This window comes from Excalfactoria chinensis, chromosome 5 (assembly GCF_039878825.1).
Source record: "Excalfactoria chinensis isolate bCotChi1 chromosome 5, bCotChi1.hap2, whole genome shotgun sequence".
Lineage (NCBI taxonomy): Eukaryota > Metazoa > Chordata > Aves > Galliformes > Phasianidae > Excalfactoria > Excalfactoria chinensis.
Genome location: NC_092829.1, coordinates 5358485 through 5376452, shown reverse-complemented (window position 1 = coordinate 5376452; position 17968 = coordinate 5358485). Strand labels below are relative to the sequence as shown.

Genomic DNA, 17968 nt, shown 5'->3' with positions numbered 1-17968 from the left:
TGGCTCTGCTCCATTCAAACAACCCAAAACTTGTTCTCAAAGTGCTGCAGTGTCTCAGATGCTTTTGAGGTTCTCCTTCCCAGCTCTTATAACTTTCTCTGGTACTGGGAAACCCAGTGCTGGACACCTGCATTCTAAATGTGGCCTCCCCAGTGCCAAGCAGAGGGGATAACAACTTCCCACACCTTCTAAAGCAGACCAGGAGATAATTTCACTTATTTGCAATGAGTCTGCACTGCTGGTTCATACAAAACACAGCACTTAACATGAGCTCCATGCATCCTGCAGAAGGGATGCTACCTGGTTCCAGCTTGTCCTGATACATCTCATAGCATCAGGTTGTTAACTTCCTTTTGGGAAAAAAACAGTGAGAAGTATGGCCATTCCTCTAAGAAGTGCTAAAAGCAGGCCGAGCAAGTCATTATTTAAACAGAATCTCCACCCACTGCAGATGAGAGTCATGCTTGTTTTTCTTATGACGCGAATGTGTTAATGCCACATTTTCAGAACCTGGGCTGTAATTGTGATCCATGTGATGTGGTTTCCACGTAACTGCGAGTGAAAATAGGTACTGCCTTGTGCAAGCCTCCCCCCAGCTCCAAACACAAGAAACTGGCTTGGTTATTTTTAAATACAGCTTCAGGCTGACATTTTGCTTTAGTGATTACTCTCCCTCTCACTCTTTCTCTCTCTATATATATGTTTTCTGACAAGTAAGTGTTAATGGAGGGAGGAATAACCCAATGCTATGTGAAGAACAAGCATAAACCGTACATATTGTAGCAGGCCCATTTGAGCCCTCCTGGGAGCACTTTGCCACAAATCCCCTACTGTTGCAATCATTTCTTCATTATAGCAAAGGGATTTAATTATGCCTTTATAAGCAATTTAAATCTGGTTATTCTGGATTGAGGTGGGAGTTGCTCTATACAGGAACACGGACAAAAGACAGAATGAAGCACATGAGTCTAAAAGACACTTTCCTTTGCTCCTCTTTCTTTTTTTGTTTGTTACTGGAGGGAAGTTATCAGTCCAGACAGTGGAACAATGCAGGACTCAAGTAAATAAGTAGCCTGGGAAAACTGGAAATATCAGGGCCCTGCTATGACAAGCACCACTCCCCTGGCATCCCTTCACAGACTGACCAGGTTGAGGGCAATGAGGACTGAGGGGTTCTTCCCTCCCCTCCTCTAATGAGAAGCTGGTCCAGAAATTCCTGTTCCAGGCAGTTCTACCGTTTAGCAACCTCCTTTTCATTTCCAGCCTAACTGTACCCATGGCCAGCCTAGACTCATTCAATCTCAGCCAGCATCTTGACAGTTTTGTTTCCCTCCTCTCTGGCATCTGCAGACATCAATCAGATCCTCTTTTTACTTTCAACTTGCTAGTCTAAACAAGCTGAGCTCTTCCCTTTCTTCCGTTTGCAAAAGACTCTTCAGTTACCTCCACAGCCCAGCAGACCTTCTCTCTGCATCCAATGCAGATTGCATTCCTTCTCTGAACATGACAGACACTACTAGTAGCGACCTTAAATCTTCTCTAAGTTCATTGAAAATACAGAGCCCAGGACTACATTTGCTATTTTCACACCTGCGCTGCAATTCTCTAAACAAAGCCATAGCAACAGGTTGCAAACAACTGCCGCCATCCTGGATCTGACTGCATACTGCACACATCGATATGGGATGCTGCTGCTATTTTACATGAGAAGTTCAGTAAGGCCATGAAAATTTGGGCCCTGCTTCTTCATCGTACGAAACATGAAGAGTTTCCTCGGTTATGAGAAGCCACAGTGAGCTTTACGCATTGTTTCTGCTACACAGTACAACTGTTCTGTGAAACTACGTAAGCTGTATATACAAAAACCACAACACCTCATTTCTAGTGTATGAGTCTCCCTCAAGGGCTCCACCCTAAACGAGCACAATTCTTGAACTCCATAACTGGCTGTTGCATCATCCCAAAGAGAAGAGAAACAGGTGGGTGGCAGAACACATCTGAATACCTTTCCCTTTTTCCATTGTTTTTTCCTTGAGCGCATTGGTTTTTACAAAGGAGTGAAGCTGCACTTAAAAGGGCAAGTCCCTCCCTCCTCTTCTAAGGGGAAAACAAACCCTTATTAGCATTGACCAATGGATAAAAAGCAACTGGAAGTCAGCCCAGGCAGTTTGGAAGAGCTACACTGTGAAAATGCTTTGGTCCTACATAAAGGCTTAGTTCAGGGTTTTCCAAACTTACCTCACTGTGATACTGCTGGGGCCACTGCCTCCATCACAGCCAACCCTACTTCCACCACCTACATTAACAACCAGCTCCCACACACATGCACACGCACAGAAGGAAGCTCTCAGATGGACAGGCAGCATGTAGTATTCTGCTGAAGTACACATATCACAAGCAACAGCAATGCTGTCTTTTGTCTTGTATGCCCACAAATGAATACTGACTGTATAAGGCTTTGACTCGGGGTCTACCCTTATCAGTAAGATCCCCACCACTAATCCCAGAAGGATCTTTCATTCAATTCAGAGCAGGCAAGGCAAAGCAGTGCTATTAACTTTCAGGGAGGAGGCCAGCAGGGCCTGAGATCCTACAACAATTGCAGGACAATGCAGGTCTGTGGGCACCTGCATTCAAAAACACTCCGTGCATAAACATGCTTCTATGAAAGACATAAAGACAGGATTCCCTGTTACTACCAGTTTGTTAGAGAGCTTACAGAATGCCAGGATTCTGTTTGACAAATGACTGTTGGAGGTCCACAGTTCACCCTTGAGCAGAGAGCTTTCGCCTGAGTTTAATGCCTATATTTATAACAGGTGGGGAAAAACACAAGAGAGTGCCTCTACTTTGAACATACCAGGCAGTTACCAGGAAGAAGGCTATTCTCTGCCTGAGCTATACTTACAGGAGTCTGGAAGCAACAGTAGAGCTTGGTGAGGAATGGGTGATTCCTTGCTAAGGAGAGGATGCGTTTCTCGGTCATGGTGCACTCAACATCATCATCTTGGAGAATGACGTCCTTCTTCAGCACCTTTACTGCATAGAGCTGCCCACTCTCTTTCATCTTGGCAAGCATCACCTGAACCAAAAGAGAGGATGAGTCACAAGGGTTGAGCCCTTCATCTCTTTGAGCAACACAGAGACTGTCATACCTTCTCACACTAGAAAGATCAGTTATCTTGTGAGCAGGCTTGTGGGTGCAAGCGAATCAGACTGTTAGCATGGGCATCACTGTACAGCCAGTGACACATACGCAACAGTCTTCTGCCCACAGACTCCAATGCCTGCTATGGGGCTGGATGCTCAAAATCAGTGCCAGTGCACACACTCATAGTGCTTGGTACGGGATATGACATCTTTGGTTGTTGTATTATTTTTTGTGATAAACCATTCTTCACTTTGCTATCAGATTTCTTTCTCTTCCCTTTTTTCCACGCGTTCTCTAAGCAGCCTGGTCACACAGGGCTTACAAAGCACAGCCCACTGGGCAACCTGCATGTCCCATAATGAAGTAATTTCATGTACCTCAGAGCTTCTTGAACAAGAAACAGTATTTCCCCAAAGAGCCACAAACAACACTCACCTTTCCAAAGCTGCCCTTTCCCAATACACGAAGGAAGGTCAAGTCTTTGATCCCAAGTTTGCTTGCTGAACTTTCACTGACCCCGTTGTTATCTTTCAAGCTGCCTTTTCCCTGATGTCTCAAAGAAGATCTTGAAGACAGTTTCTGTGGAAAAGAGTAAATAAACATCAATCTGCGTAAAGATTTTACTTTACCTCAGAGGTGACCACAGGTCAGCAATGTGGGCACGTAGGACCTGTTCTAATGCACTGCCAGGCCACTGGAATGGAAAGTGCGTGGATACTGACACTCCACACAGCAGCTACGTGTGACCAGCCATCCTCGTCACTGTGCAGAGGTGTGCCGAGACATCAGACCTGCTTCCTGACACAGGCATTTTAAGCTGTAAATTACCCCACAGCAGACCCAAGAGACAAGTCTGCCTCTCTCCAGCCTCACTCCCCACAAAAACAGGACGAGTGTGGAAAATAAAGTCTCCCACTGAACATCAGAGGAGGCCTACACCACTTCTGCAATATGAAAAGTGACGGTGAAATTTGGAATCCGAAAAGATTTCATCTGACTCTCTTAGGTCTCCATCTGATGTGAAACCTCCTACTAAAAGCCCATGGAGTTCAGTGGGATCCAAACCTCAAAGTATTTTTCTTTCCCACAGCTGCCTTCTTCCACTGCTGCACATTTAAGTGAGTACTATTCACATCCATGCTAGCAATGTTCGCCTGCATTTTCAGCAACTGCATCTGTTTTAGCATGTCTTTCTAGAGTTCATATTCTTGCCCTATATGAAGTCCAAATCAGCCTTCAGTGTCCTCGGTTCTCAGCTTCCCATACTCAGTGTGAGTACACATGGAAATTGAAAGCACTTCTGTTCAGCTTGTTAATGTGAACAAAGTCAAAGGGACTTCTTGAGCTCCACCTTGTGATTACTCTGGTGTAATGCAAAGTTCTTCCATGCACAGGAAGACTTGCCTTGCTGTTAGAGGAATGGTAACCCCAGCCATACAGACAGCAGCAAAAGCACTCAGGACAACATCCAACAAAACTCTCCAATTTAACCTCCTGAACCCTAAACAAAACCTTTAGTTTACATGTAATAAGAGGAGATTGTTTCTTGTTCTCATCTTCCTTTGCTGTACAGCTTACATAAGCAATGAATGTGAACAAGTGCTGATTTTCACAAGACTAAGATGACCGTGCGAGGATTGTGTTTCCTCCCAACTCCAAGAATAAAGAAACCCTGAAATGCTACAGCATGAAGAAGGAAAGTAAGGAAGTCTGATTTTGTATGAACCAACTGAAGTCAAAAGGGGCAGTGAAGCTTAACGAGCACACAAGGCTGAGACAGAGCGATGTGGTCAACCAGTGGAGCTGACTCACACGATTAACCATGTCTGGCAAATATCTTTTCATTCTGAATTTACTTTCTTAGGTCAAATAAAAACGCCTTAACATTTTACTAAGTATTATTGGGGTCTCAAACAAACTCAAAACTGCTAGCCAAGAAAGCTTCAGGAAAACTGATTTGTTATTAAGTAACAGCCCTAGCTTCTAATATTGCATATAGACATTTTCTCTCAAGCTCTTACATTACACTTTAAATTCTCCAGATAGATTCAGATACACAAGAGCTGGATTTTTAGTGTGACTTAAATACTGACAGCCAGAAATTGTACGCCTAGATCCCAATTCCAGCAGCAATCTAACTAAGACTCTGGCTTGGACAGCAAAAATCAGGGATAATGATGTGTTGACAGTGATTCAGGTTTTACCTGGAGAAGCTGTGGTAACAAAACAGTACTGCTCCCAAATGACTCAAAAACAGCAACAAAGCTGTGAAGAGAAAGTAGGCCTCTTGCTGAGCTCTTCTGTTTCTCTATCACAAGTCACACATACAGACAGGGCATTTTTGTTTGTGGAAAGGCTGAAGAAAGGCATAGCATGAATTACACTGACCACTGGAAAACATGATCACTGGAAACACACTGACCATGAGTCAGTCGAGTCACACTGCTATGAAACGAAAACAAAGTGATGACATTTATAGACCGATATAGAATCACAGAATCACCAAGGTTGGAAAAGACCTCAAAGATCATCTAAGCCCAATCATCCACCTACCAGCAGTATTTTCCCACTAAACCACGTAACACACGATGCCCCCACCAGGGTAAATATGGATTGAAGATATTCCTTTTCCAGGAGAAATCTTTGCCACGAGACCCAGAAAACAACAATCTACTCATGCAGCCCGTTGCCACTCGCTGCAAGAGAAGTCTTCAATTTCTCCTACAGACATACAAACTGGACCCCTTCATAAATGTCTGAAAACAGAGGAGGAAAAAAAGACTCACCGAATTGGGGGAAATGCTTCCTGGTTGCAGGCCCATGCATGCCAAGGTTTTAGCAAGCTCTGCTGAGTTCACCCCGCAGTTTGGTGCGACGTTTGCTTGACATCGGATGTGGACGTTCATTTTACAGACTGACAGATGTGATGGGAAAGGAACATTCAGATTAACTTAGGGGATTTTACAGCTTAAAAAAGCAAAGGACTGTTCTGCTTCAGGAAATATACTGTCCTGATTCTACACTGGGCCTGAAAAAACAGTGTATTTTCCCTGATGTAAAACTCAAGAGAATAGCTTTCCAAAAAGCAAGTATGCATACCAAAATTCTCCAAGTAGGGTGCTATGTTACCTGAAGTTATTCATAAGCTCAAACATGTTTGAGGCACGTAAATGCCATTGAAGCTATGGCAGCCTATAAATTAGGATTTATAATGCTACAGAATTAGCATTAAACTTCCACTGCATTTGCAGATATCTAATTTTAAAGATTCACTGGGAAACTAACAACCTTCTCACTCAGAGACACACATACACCCCCTCGTGGATGATGAAGGCAAATGGAAATTGTTAGTTACCCACTTTTATACAGTTTGGAGCACCAAAATGAAAACATGGATATGTTTTTTCATCAATTGAGACTGACAGAGTCAATCAACTTCCAAGTAAAGAGAAAAATTAACACAGGAAGAAGTAATACTCATAAAAACAACTCAATAATATAAATTAACTGAAGCAGAGCTGAGAGTAAAGAATTAATATCCTGGAAATTTGAGATTAACACGTAGATCAGTATCTCCATAATTCTGACTAAGACGCATGCCTATTGCTTGGCTTTCTCTAGAAGGTTGCGAAAATCAGGGCTACATCAAGAGTTTAAAATACACACATTTTTGGGGAGAGACAACAGTAAGAAGCTGCTTACTTTTACACTGTAGGCCTTGTCGCATAATTCCCCACAGCAAGGAACCGCAGTGGTCACAGAAGGTCGGGACTTTGTAGTTGTGGACACTGAACTTATGAGGAATGTTGATGCCAAACCTCTGTTCAGTCACCTGAGGCACCAGAAGAAAAGCACAGATTTCAGTGTTGGAATACACACACATGCTGATGGTTGTTTACTGCTTGCTCTCCATTTTAACCTTACATTTTTTCAACTGGGGATTGTTCTGATCTCAAAGACACCTTAAAAAATGTTACATCAGCTGAAAGAACCCATTCTCATTTAACCTCTTCATTACTTTCTCATTTGCACCTCAACAAGCAGATGTTGGAAGAGTGAGAGGAGAACCCATGGCTTAACAATGCTCGAAGGGGCTACTGGAACAAGAAGTTTAAAGCAAGTCTCCTCATCTCTTTCATCCTTTCAAGCAGCTTAATTAGAATTGTGGAATCATTAAGGATGGAAAAGATTTCTGTGATCATCTAGTTCAACCATCAACCCACTCCCACCATGCCCAATAAACCACATCACTCAGATTATGATATAAACCACTCACAATCCTATGAGATGGGTGACAAAACTCACCATTGAAGTTGCACTTTTAGCCTTAAGCATTTTAGCTTATTTTCATCTGGTTTGGCAAGGGGTCATTTTAAGAAGTCCAGCTCAGCGGTTCCAAGTTAAGAAATAATGAGGAAAGCAATTGCGTGTCTGTGCCGCAAAGGTTTCCATGTGGGATATAATAGAACTACCTCCCAATTACAAACATTTCGGTTCAATTTTCCTCGAAGAGTTATTAAACAATTTCCAATTATAGAAACGAGACATGCAATGCACAGTGCAGTTCTAGGTAGGGACATTACTCCTGTTAAATACAGCCAAAGCTAGCACACAAAAAGCCAACCAACCAACCTACCTTTGGAAACACAAGTTATGCAAAGCTTTCTTTATTACAACATAAATAATTTCATAGAGTAAAGGTATGATGCAATGACCAAATGGGTGCTTTAAATTACAGGGGGGGGAGGAAAAAAAAGGCATAACAAAGAGCAGTGGCTGGGTTTTCAAGCCAGAGAAATCCACACTGAGAATAGGGTTCAACATTTTGATGATGGCAATTGTGAAAAAAAATTATCAAGGAAAATGTTTGTTTTGCTGTATCTTGATGTCTTTGGATGAAGAATCTTCCTATATATAGGAATATACGCTGATCCAACTAGTTAGCGGAATTAACAGAAGAACAACCAGATGATGCTAAACTGCCTATTATAATGGTAGCGATGCATACCCCTATCATACTTCGTCAGCTTTCAATCCATGAATGAAGGGACACAGTATAAGTTTCATTGTGGGAAAACACCCAGCCACCCAGACAACCCTGGAGATTCACTCATTATGATGACCCAGAATTACAAACACCATTTTTACCTTGAGATCGTTCTTGTTAGTATTGTTCTGGCATGTGCAAGCTGTAACAATTAGATGATGGCAGCGCTTGTGTACAACACAGGTGCATACTAGGAAATGAAAAAGACACGCTGAAAAGAGCTGTTGAAAGACTTGGAAGACATCACCTCACAATCTGGTTTCTTTAAAGATCAGTTATATTACTGGGACACATTAAAAACATGAAAATTACCCAGATTTTCCCAAATCTCCTAACAGACTTGGAGATTTATCTCCAACCCATTTCAACAGAAGTTCTGCACCAGATCACTCCCAGATGCCACAAAATACGGGCGATGCACACAGAAACAACATTGTGAATTGAACCCTTTGCACTTTATCCCACGGTGTTTCATACAACATACAGAAACATAGGTCTGAGGTACCAAAAGCCATCCCTACATCTCAGTAACATGGTGCCTCTTCGGCTGGATGAGCGCTGTCAATCAGTTTATCAGTAAGGCTCAGTGCAGTGCAGTGCCAGATCTGGGATAACTGCAGCAGAATAGAGCTGTGTCTGGGCTAATCAACTATCTCTCATCAAGAGGGCTAATTAGCCCTAAAGCACAGCTGGGTTCTCTGCAGCTCTGAAGCTGGCTGGGCTGGAGGGAACTCGGGTTCCTCCACACCATAACCCAACACACACTGCAGTCACCATTAAGACCCATAGCTACTGACTTCTCAAGGAGATTCTTTTTAACAGGAACCGTAAGTTGCAGACACATTTCAGAGTCCCACACTATTCTGTTTGTTGATGATTCAAGCTTGTACTCACAAGGGTCTGAAAAATAACATTCATTTTCACCCAGAGATTTCATACAGGATACCTACTGCACAAGAAACAGACTGTGTTAAAAGGCCTGAGTGACCATGCACCTGTGAAGCGAGTAGCTCTTCTTTCTTACCACAGAAAAATGGAAAGGATGGACAATAATTAAGTGTAAAATAGGACCACAAACTTCTAAACAGCTACTTAGCCAAAACACACATTCAGGCTGCACCAGGCCATGAAACCACCCAAGTCACATCCCTAATTTCACTTTGTTTAGCCAGAAAGGGAGAGAAAGGAAGGTGGCCATTCAAACAGAGTAACTGTGCCTCAGTACCAGTCAGACACTACACTGAAGGGATGTTGGGTCTCAAGCCTAGCCAGGTATTGTTCATTTCAGGTGCAGCTCAGTGGATCTGTGCAGGAGGAACACTGTGGGTGAAACACAGCAACTGGATCTCTGTATGTTTGCATGAACATGGGGGATTGCTCCTGCATGTACTCTAGCCAACAGCCTGACTGCTGCTTGACTTTAGCTGGCTGGGGAAGAATATGAGTGGTGATTTCAGAGAGGCTTGTAAGCAGCAGCAGGGGGAGTGCTCCTGAGACAGCATATCTGACAGACACAGAGTGCAGGAGCGGAGCACCTTACCTTGGCACTGGTATCCCTGCTTCCCAAACACACCCCTGTTCAAAACAAAATATGAACATAAGTTAACATTAGAAAACCAGCCTGCTGTAGACCACTCACAGAAGAGAGAGTCAAAAGACAAAGAGGATTCCGAATGACCCCCTGGGATAAAACTGCCTGGCAATAATGGCGCAATTCAGTACGGGCAATATTGTCAGTGTCCATTTATTCCTCACATTCCCCCTCACCCTAGCTTCTAAAAAACTCTATTACAACACCCATCACACTTATTTAAACTGATCCCAACTGCCCACACACTGTTATTCTCTCTCCCACTTCACACTCTTTTTAAGAGACATATAAGTTTTTCTTCCTGCTCTGCCTACTCCCTCCTCACATATCATCCCACACCTTACACCTATGCTGGCTTTTCTATTCTCCAGCATTTTCTCTAGCTTATCAAGCAACTCTTTTTCTCTCTGTATTCTCAAAGCCCCACTCAAGCTACTATCTGCAGAGCTTACCTTTGTCCTGAAATAACCTCTGCACATATAGGCGAAGAACACTGTCCTATCCACAAACTCTCCCTGTTGGCTTTCATCAACCAGCTTACACATCAGCTCTGGTCTCTCTCTGCAGAACAGACTGGTTTGCAGCGTAAACGTACCCTGGCAATGCTGGTGGGCAGGGGGAGTCACTTTTGTAGCCCTTGATGAGTTCAGCATCTGGATTGGCACGTCCATCCCCAGAATATGAAGGGATAGGAAAGTCTGCACCACCGCTATTGAACCATTCTTACCAGATGAACTCCTTGCAGTGTGAGCAGTAGGTCGGCTGTCGCAGGTAGGTAGCCATGAATTTGTGCCCGTTCACCTGATGCACTCGCCTTCGCATGGCCCGCTGGCGCTTCCGAGTGAGGTTCTTAAAAATGCGATCCCTCTGGAGGGTCCCTACACAAGAGAAAGCAACAAAAACTGAGTGCCATCACGCATAACTGTCACCCCAATCGGAAATTACAGTCTTCATTTAGAAAGACCTGCATCTTCCCACCTTTCTCTCCCTCCTCTCCCCTGTTGAGACATGCCACCAACCCACTGATTCACAAAGTATAAATGGACCAGAAGCTCAAGGCTAATGAGTTATCAACACCCACAGCTCTTTGGGTAATAAATGTAACTGCATGCAACAGATTGACCAGTTCTACAGGGCAGTGCTGAGCCAAAGCAAGCACTGTTGGTGCTCATACACCTCCAGTAATTCACGCTGTGCTCCTGTATCACCACATGTTGTGCAGAATGTGCCATTCTCCTCCTTCTCTAGAGAGCTCGAAAAGCTGACACAAAGCTGAACTCTCGATCAAGAAAGTCATTTTCATACAGCAGCAGACACCCAACTTGAAAATTGAAGCTTAAAAGCCATCTGGTTTCTGGGACCCTTGAACAGACCAGGTCAGACCCATCTGAGTGTCCCAGATCAAAGCCTCATCTGGGCTACACTCGCCTCAGAAGAAAGAAATGAAATTCAGTTTTCAAGTCAGTTGCTTTCCAAGGGATAGGCTCAGGCCCTGCTAACAAGCGCATCTTGGAAACACAAGCTGGGGTCTGCTGCAGAACTCCTGCTTCGAGGGCAAGGTGTTACAGGACAAAAGCCAGCTATTGCCAAACCCATCTGCAGAGATATAAGGGCACAGGAAGAGGCAGGCGGTCTGAAAACTTCCCAGCCCTCTGATCATCCCAGAGCTGCTGAGCAGCAGCGGTACCCAAACACAGCTGTTACCCTACCACATCATCTACCCACTAAAAGGGGGCAGGGCATTTCTCTTGCTTTCAACTGGCTTTGTTGATGAACCACTAAAAACAACAACTAAAAAGCCAAAAACCAACAAAACAAAAAAACCTGTCGGCCCCATCAAGGCTTGAAGTGTAGGAGTCCCACATCACAGGCATATTTCCTGGTCCTTTTTGTAAGAGGGAAGATAAGGGAAGCCATCCCGGCACTGCAGAACCCAGCCACTTCAAAGGGATGCAAGACACATGATGCATTCCTGTCCGTATTCTTGCCACACAGGTTTTGAAGCAAAGACTGCCATAAAGCTCAGACTTTTCTGCTGCATTCTCCCAGCCATTCCAGCATGTGTCCCTTCCCTTCCACAGGCACTAATAGGAAACTTCAGACTCCATGATGTAACTATGACAGGGAGGTCAGCCCATAAGACAACATATATTTATTTTTAAAATGGAAGCACGCTCTAAATTAGGATTTTCTCGTGTAAACAGAAAAAGGATGCAATATGGCTGATTCAAGCACTCAAAAGAAATATGTCTTTTCCACTGCTGGGTTTCAAGCAGCTGCTCAAAGAGACGGGTGTAGAAAAGCCTGCCCTTTTAGGAAGTGCTTAAATGTGTATTTAATTCTCACTGAAGTCAACAGAACTCAGGGGACCACAGGAAGTGCCAGACTGAATCAGAACATCGGTCCATCTCTTACAGCATCCTGTCTGTCAGCGGGCAACCAGAAACACATGATGGCAAGATGGAGGAACCCTGCAGCTGTGAGGCAATTTGCCTCTTTCCCCCCACACAAGATGTCATTTTGATCTCCTTAAGTGAGAGCTGACGTGCGGAGGTTTAATATCCCTTCCCAGCATTCAATCATCATTGCACAATTTCAATAGCCTCATTATCTGCCCTAGGAAACATGAGGAGAACTTCAAGAGGTCAACCAGTTCATCTCCCTTCCCTGAGAGAGATAAAGGGCCAGCTCCTTCACTGAGCCCAAACTTCATGTGAGAGAATAAAAATGAAATCTCCTCGTATTATTTTGGAATTTGCCATCTTGAAATCTAAGTGAACATCTCCTCGATCTACGTGTAAGCATAAAGGTAAGAATTTGTCTGGATTAAAGCCACAAACCTCAGTTGGCAGAATCACCAGTCTTGGAGTTCAGAACGTACCTACTTCCAAAAATGAAGAGGAGTGTTTGTGAGTGTGTGCTGAGCGTGAAAGCAAATCACATGAAGAAGCAGCCCAGTCTCCAGCTTGGTTCATACCACTGCTCCATTAGGACCCCAGCAGCTCTTATTCTTAGCATCATGCACTCCCATTTACCGGAGTTTAAGAGAACCCGTTCCCCATTTGGCTCACGTTGTCTCTGCCTGCACTGGTGAATCACAACCCAGGCCTGTCCTGAGCCTTCTCTGGGTCTCCATCCAGCAACACATTATGCAGTGCTACAGCTCCCAACTTACAGACACACATAAGGTGGAAATACCCTTCCCCTTCCCAGCCATCCAAATAAAGGCCTTTTAGTTATTGCTTTTGGAACTGCCATACAGTGCAATACAACACTGTGATTCACTTCTCATTAAAACACATGCCACGAGTTGAGTTTTGGTGGGTTGGGTTTTTGTGTTTTTTATTTTTAAAAAGAACGCTTTTTTTCCCCCCTAAACACCTTCTGTATATCCTTAATATTTAAAGCAGTCCTCAGATTTCACATTTTCCCATGCTATACAGCTGTAGTGTGTACCCATTTCTTCAGATGCTGCACATCTTCCAAGTGATCCTTGCCAATGCTTACATTCATTTCACATTAAATTCTAACAAATCTAAGCTCTGAAGGGCCTGCAGTGTTTGTAACGTGCAATCAACCCCCCTGGTTAAGTGCTCTCCAGTTTCCTGATGCTGTCTGGAGTGAAAATGAGCCGGACATCATCTATCATATGATCTGACTGATCCAAATACACAGCCACATCCCATAGAACAAATCCCCAGCAATCCCATCAACCACAGCACAGAGCATGTGAGCTCATCCCTCTGACATCAAGGCAGAATGATTTGGAGATGGTGGAGCTGAAGCCTTGATGCCTGCCAGAGCTCACCTAGCTGACCTCGCCGCTGCCATAACCACTCTGGTGAAGGTCACCTAGCCACATCCTACCAGCAAGCAGCACGGGGGGAACACAAAAATCAGATGAAGTAAATGGAAGACGGAGGAGGAACATGCATCCATCCTTTCCAGCAGTGTTGCAGGAGCTCTCTCAATATGTACCTAAAGCAGGCTTCTCCACGTTAACTGAAAATAAACAGAGGTGATTGTTTTCCAAGCTGAAAAACATCCTATCTTATGAACAAATCCCTTATGAAGACTTGATATCATTTAACCAGGAGTTATGGTTGTCATCATAAACACAACACAGCACCCAAGAGTCTGATAGTCCAACTCTGAAATGGGAAAAGGATTTAACAGCTATGACCTAAGGCTGTATTTTCATTGCTGACTGTTCTGCTTCCCCAGTATACATCTGTAGATTGAAAATCTTTCTTTTTTGCTGATGTTCAGTGTTTTCATTTCAAGAATTACTTGAACACGGGAACCTGCCAAGTAAAGACAGCCACATCCACACAGAACTTGATAACTACTTGAGATTTCTCTTCCACTTCAAAACCATCCCAGCTTCTGTCCCGCAGTTTCTGTCACTTTGTGCACAAAACCAGATTAGTTCAAAGCCCAGTAGAGGATTCTCACAAAGCAGACACGTGGCACATCAAACAGAGGCTGGGACTTCTGTTTGAACCAGCTGCTGCTGCTTCCTCCTCTGAAAGTAGGAGACATTTGGTACAAAGGCCAAGGAACTAGATGGTGCTAACAGGACTGGGCTGTCTTCTATCAACACTACCCAGAAAGGCCATTTTAATGGGCAGTTCATCTTTTAAGATGCCAACTAGTAAGTACTGTCCTAAAGAACAAGGAGGAATAATGATGCTCTGACCCTGCAGAATAGGAGTTTTCCCATTCATCACTACGAAACAGAATTCTCAGCAGTTTTGGAAATGCACAAAATGTGAAATCATCTTTGCCCCAGTCAGAGCACCAAATCACATGGATTCTGCTGTCAGGCAAGGCCTTTGTTTCTCAAGCACATGCTGAAGTAGGGCAGACCCTCCTTCTTTCCTTCATCTCCTGTCAGTCTGAGGACATAAACTCAGCTCTAAGCAGTCAGTAGTATTTGAGTACGAGGCTGAACGACAACGGTTGCATGCAGCAGCAGGGAGAACAGGATCAACAAAGTTCAATCAGTGTTAGCAAGCACGACAGCACTCAGCTACTGCTATAAATCTCACTACAAGCTTATTTCTAGAATGATACAGCAATGCCAAAGCCCTGCTGGCAGCAGGTGAGGAAGAGATCCCAATTCTGAGCAGACACACCTCAGGCATTAAGCGCTAAGGATGCAGGAGGAACAGCTGCTTTTTATGTTTGCATAAGTTCTGTGAGAACACGAGAAGGAAGAAGGCAGCTTGAGAAACTTAAAGCAACCAGCAAGGATGTACGCTGCTACCACACGAGAGCTTACAGACCAACTGTGGATTCTATACAGGTTGTTTTGCATAGTATTTTATCAAGATTGCCATGCAGCTTTTCAGGGTGGTTCAAAAACACAGTTCCCCACATCTGCTTTTACAAATCCTTTCTGGGATTCTTCATTATTATTATTATTTTTTTTAGTAAGTCTTCTTATGGGTGTAGATGGTTATAAAGAAAGCACTGCAGTACATTGTGCAAAGCTGGGAAGTATGAATAGAAAGGTTTCTTCATTCATTTCTGCATGTATGGAAGTATAGAGAACAATAAAAGATTCAACTGAACATAAATAACCTCATGCCACGAAGACCAGGTTCTGAAAGGGAAGGCACTGCATGCCAGCTAGTCTGTATTTGATGGGACAGCCACTTTTCCATGCTCCCCCTTCCCATCTCTTTACAGCCACCACTGTAAGAGAAGGAAAAGGATGGCTCCATTTCCCATCCTGTGTATGTTTCTCTGCCAACAGTGAGAGGCACTTTCCTTAAGTTCATTTTTATCATTCCATCTCTGCAAGTTCTTGCATTAGTTTGGAGACGTTAACCTCGTGATACTCTCTTAAAAGAGACACCAGGCTGGGATGATAACATGCCTCAACGTGCTGTAAGAGAAAATGTCAAGTAAGAAGGGTTTTATTTTATATTAAAGGAGAAGCCTGAGAGAGCAGGCATCTGGAATACTGTCCTGAGCCCTTCAGAGCCACTCAGAGGCCATAACTGGAAGGCTACCTTGTACCTGTGCCTGTACCCAGCAGGAGTACATGCAGTACCCACATGGTTTGGAAAAGCAGGGTAGATCAGTTGGGTCACATCAAGCCAAGGGGTAGATAGGAATTTCCCTCTGGTTGCAGCTGCACATGATCACCCAGCTGCTGGGTTGGGCAAACAAACTTGCAGCCCCAGCTCACCATGGACTCCCTCACCCAGTGCCTCCCAGATGCCAGTGCAACTCCATATGTCTCCATAGCCCCATCCTGCCATGCTGGGCTTGTTAGAGGCAGACAGTAACAGAGAAAAGTCCTTTATGATTAAAAAAAAATTAGGTTGAACTCCACGAACAGCAAGCAAAAGCCAGTAATATCTGCTTTGCAGGCAGAACAGTACATTCGCTGGTTGAACATAAGCCAGCAGTGGGCCCAGGTGGCCAAGAAGGCCAACAGCATCCCAGCTGAAATCAGAAATAGTGTAGTCAGAAGGACTAGGGAGGTGACTGTCCCTCTGTACTTGGCTCTGGTTAAGCTGCAACTCAAGATCTGTATTCAGTTTCAAGCCCCTCACTACAAGATAGACTGTGGTACTGGAGTCTGTCCAGAGAAGGGCAACAAAGCTGTGAAGGGCACAAGATCCTTCAGGAGAAGGAGCAGCTGATGGAATGGAGATTGTATAGTCTGAAGAAGGCTCATGGGAGACTTTATCACTCTTTACAACTCTTTGAAAGGAGGTCATGCTGAGGTGGGAATCAGCCTCTTCTCCCACGTAACGGCAATAGGAAGAGAGGAATGGCTTTAAGTTGTGCCTGGGGAGGTTCAGGTTGGATGTTAAGAAACAATTATTTTCTGAAAGAATGGTGATGCATTGGCACAGGCTGCCCACGTGGTGGAGTCACTGTCTCTGGAGGTGCTCAAGACCTGTGGAGATGTGGATCTGAGGGATGTGATCAGTGGGCATGAACGAGATGGTCTAAGAGGTCTTTCCCAGCCTTAACGATCCTATGATCTGCCTGCAACCTCAGCTTTACCATAAGATGGGGAAAATCTTCCCTCCACCTGAAGATGTGCAAATACTTCTAGTAGCGTGGTATTTCTTACCGCATTACTTATTAAAGGCTTAACGAACCAATTCCTCTCTCTTCTTCCCTCATCACTTACACTCATTATTATTTCCTTCTGCTTAAGCAAGTGGACTTCCACTGTAAAGCCTCCTCCTGGTCCTTCTTACCTATTCTACTGAAGAGAAACATGTTGAGATGCCACTTACTAGGAAAGGAGGCCATTTAAGCATATTATTTGCTAAACACATGAAAAGAAAACTGACAAAGCAACTTTGATCTCTTCCGTGATTAATTCATTCACCAGAAGCCCACAGTGTTAGAAGATTTCAAACTACGCGGTGCTGGCTGAAGAGCACAAGTAGAACCCATGGAGTGACAGCGCTCACAGGTCAAAGTTACCAGCACTTGTGCAAAATCCTTGAGAAACACGTAACTGGCACGCTGGGCAAGCAGCAGGGAGATCCTGAACTTTCCCCTGATCCTGATGCTCCAGGGCTTGAATGTGTTGTAACAACCAGCAACTCTTGCTCATGGGCAGCTCCACAGTGGGATTACAACATGCTACCAGGAAGCCATACCTACACGGCACGGCACGTGCTCTGAGATGCATCTATTTTTAACCAGATGCTGTTTAAAGCTACTTTTAAGTAGATGCTCCAGGGACACCATTCTTCAGGACTATGTGATCAACTTTAGGATGAAAAGTCAGCCAATTGCACTGAAACAAAAGTGGTTTTACACTCAATTAAGTTTGATTAAAATTCACGTTATTACTGTTAAAGCAATGCAACTTTTCCAGAGGGATACGGGCTGAACATCTGCCTCAAAGAGGAGGCACCAGAAAGATACTCTCTATGTAACATGAGCCAAAATGCATAATGAAGCTGGGATGAGCACAAAGCCTGCAGCAGCAGCTTGTATCCAGAAGGACCCAATGTCTTGCAGCAATTTCACAAATTACAACCACATTACTCAACATCACAGCCATCCCTGGGATAAAACCTCAAGTTTCCTTACTAAGGGCACTGCACCTTTCATCAGGAAAGCAGAATGTAACCAAAAGCACAACTGGAAACTAGACAGGAAGGAATTAAATGGGAAAGTTAACTAAGTCAGA

The 17968-nt window shown here is 44.0% G+C and overlaps 1 protein-coding gene across 1 annotated transcript in view; it reads right to left on the bottom strand.

Annotated features, from left to right (window-relative positions):
• Window positions 1-17968, bottom strand: part of PRKCH (protein kinase C eta) — a 100676-nt gene that overhangs the window by 51213 nt on the left and 31495 nt on the right. The window contains exons 3-9 of the mRNA XM_072337411.1: window positions 10517-10667; window positions 9739-9773; window positions 8300-8388; window positions 6854-6983; window positions 5938-6065; window positions 3587-3730; window positions 2909-3082 (exon numbers count right to left, since the gene is read on the bottom strand). Of these exons, the coding sequence (XP_072193512.1) occupies window positions 2909-3082; window positions 3587-3730; window positions 5938-6065; window positions 6854-6983; window positions 8300-8388; window positions 9739-9773; window positions 10517-10667 (851 nt within the window). The remainder of the gene's footprint in view (window positions 1-2908; window positions 3083-3586; window positions 3731-5937; window positions 6066-6853; window positions 6984-8299; window positions 8389-9738; window positions 9774-10516; window positions 10668-17968) is intronic.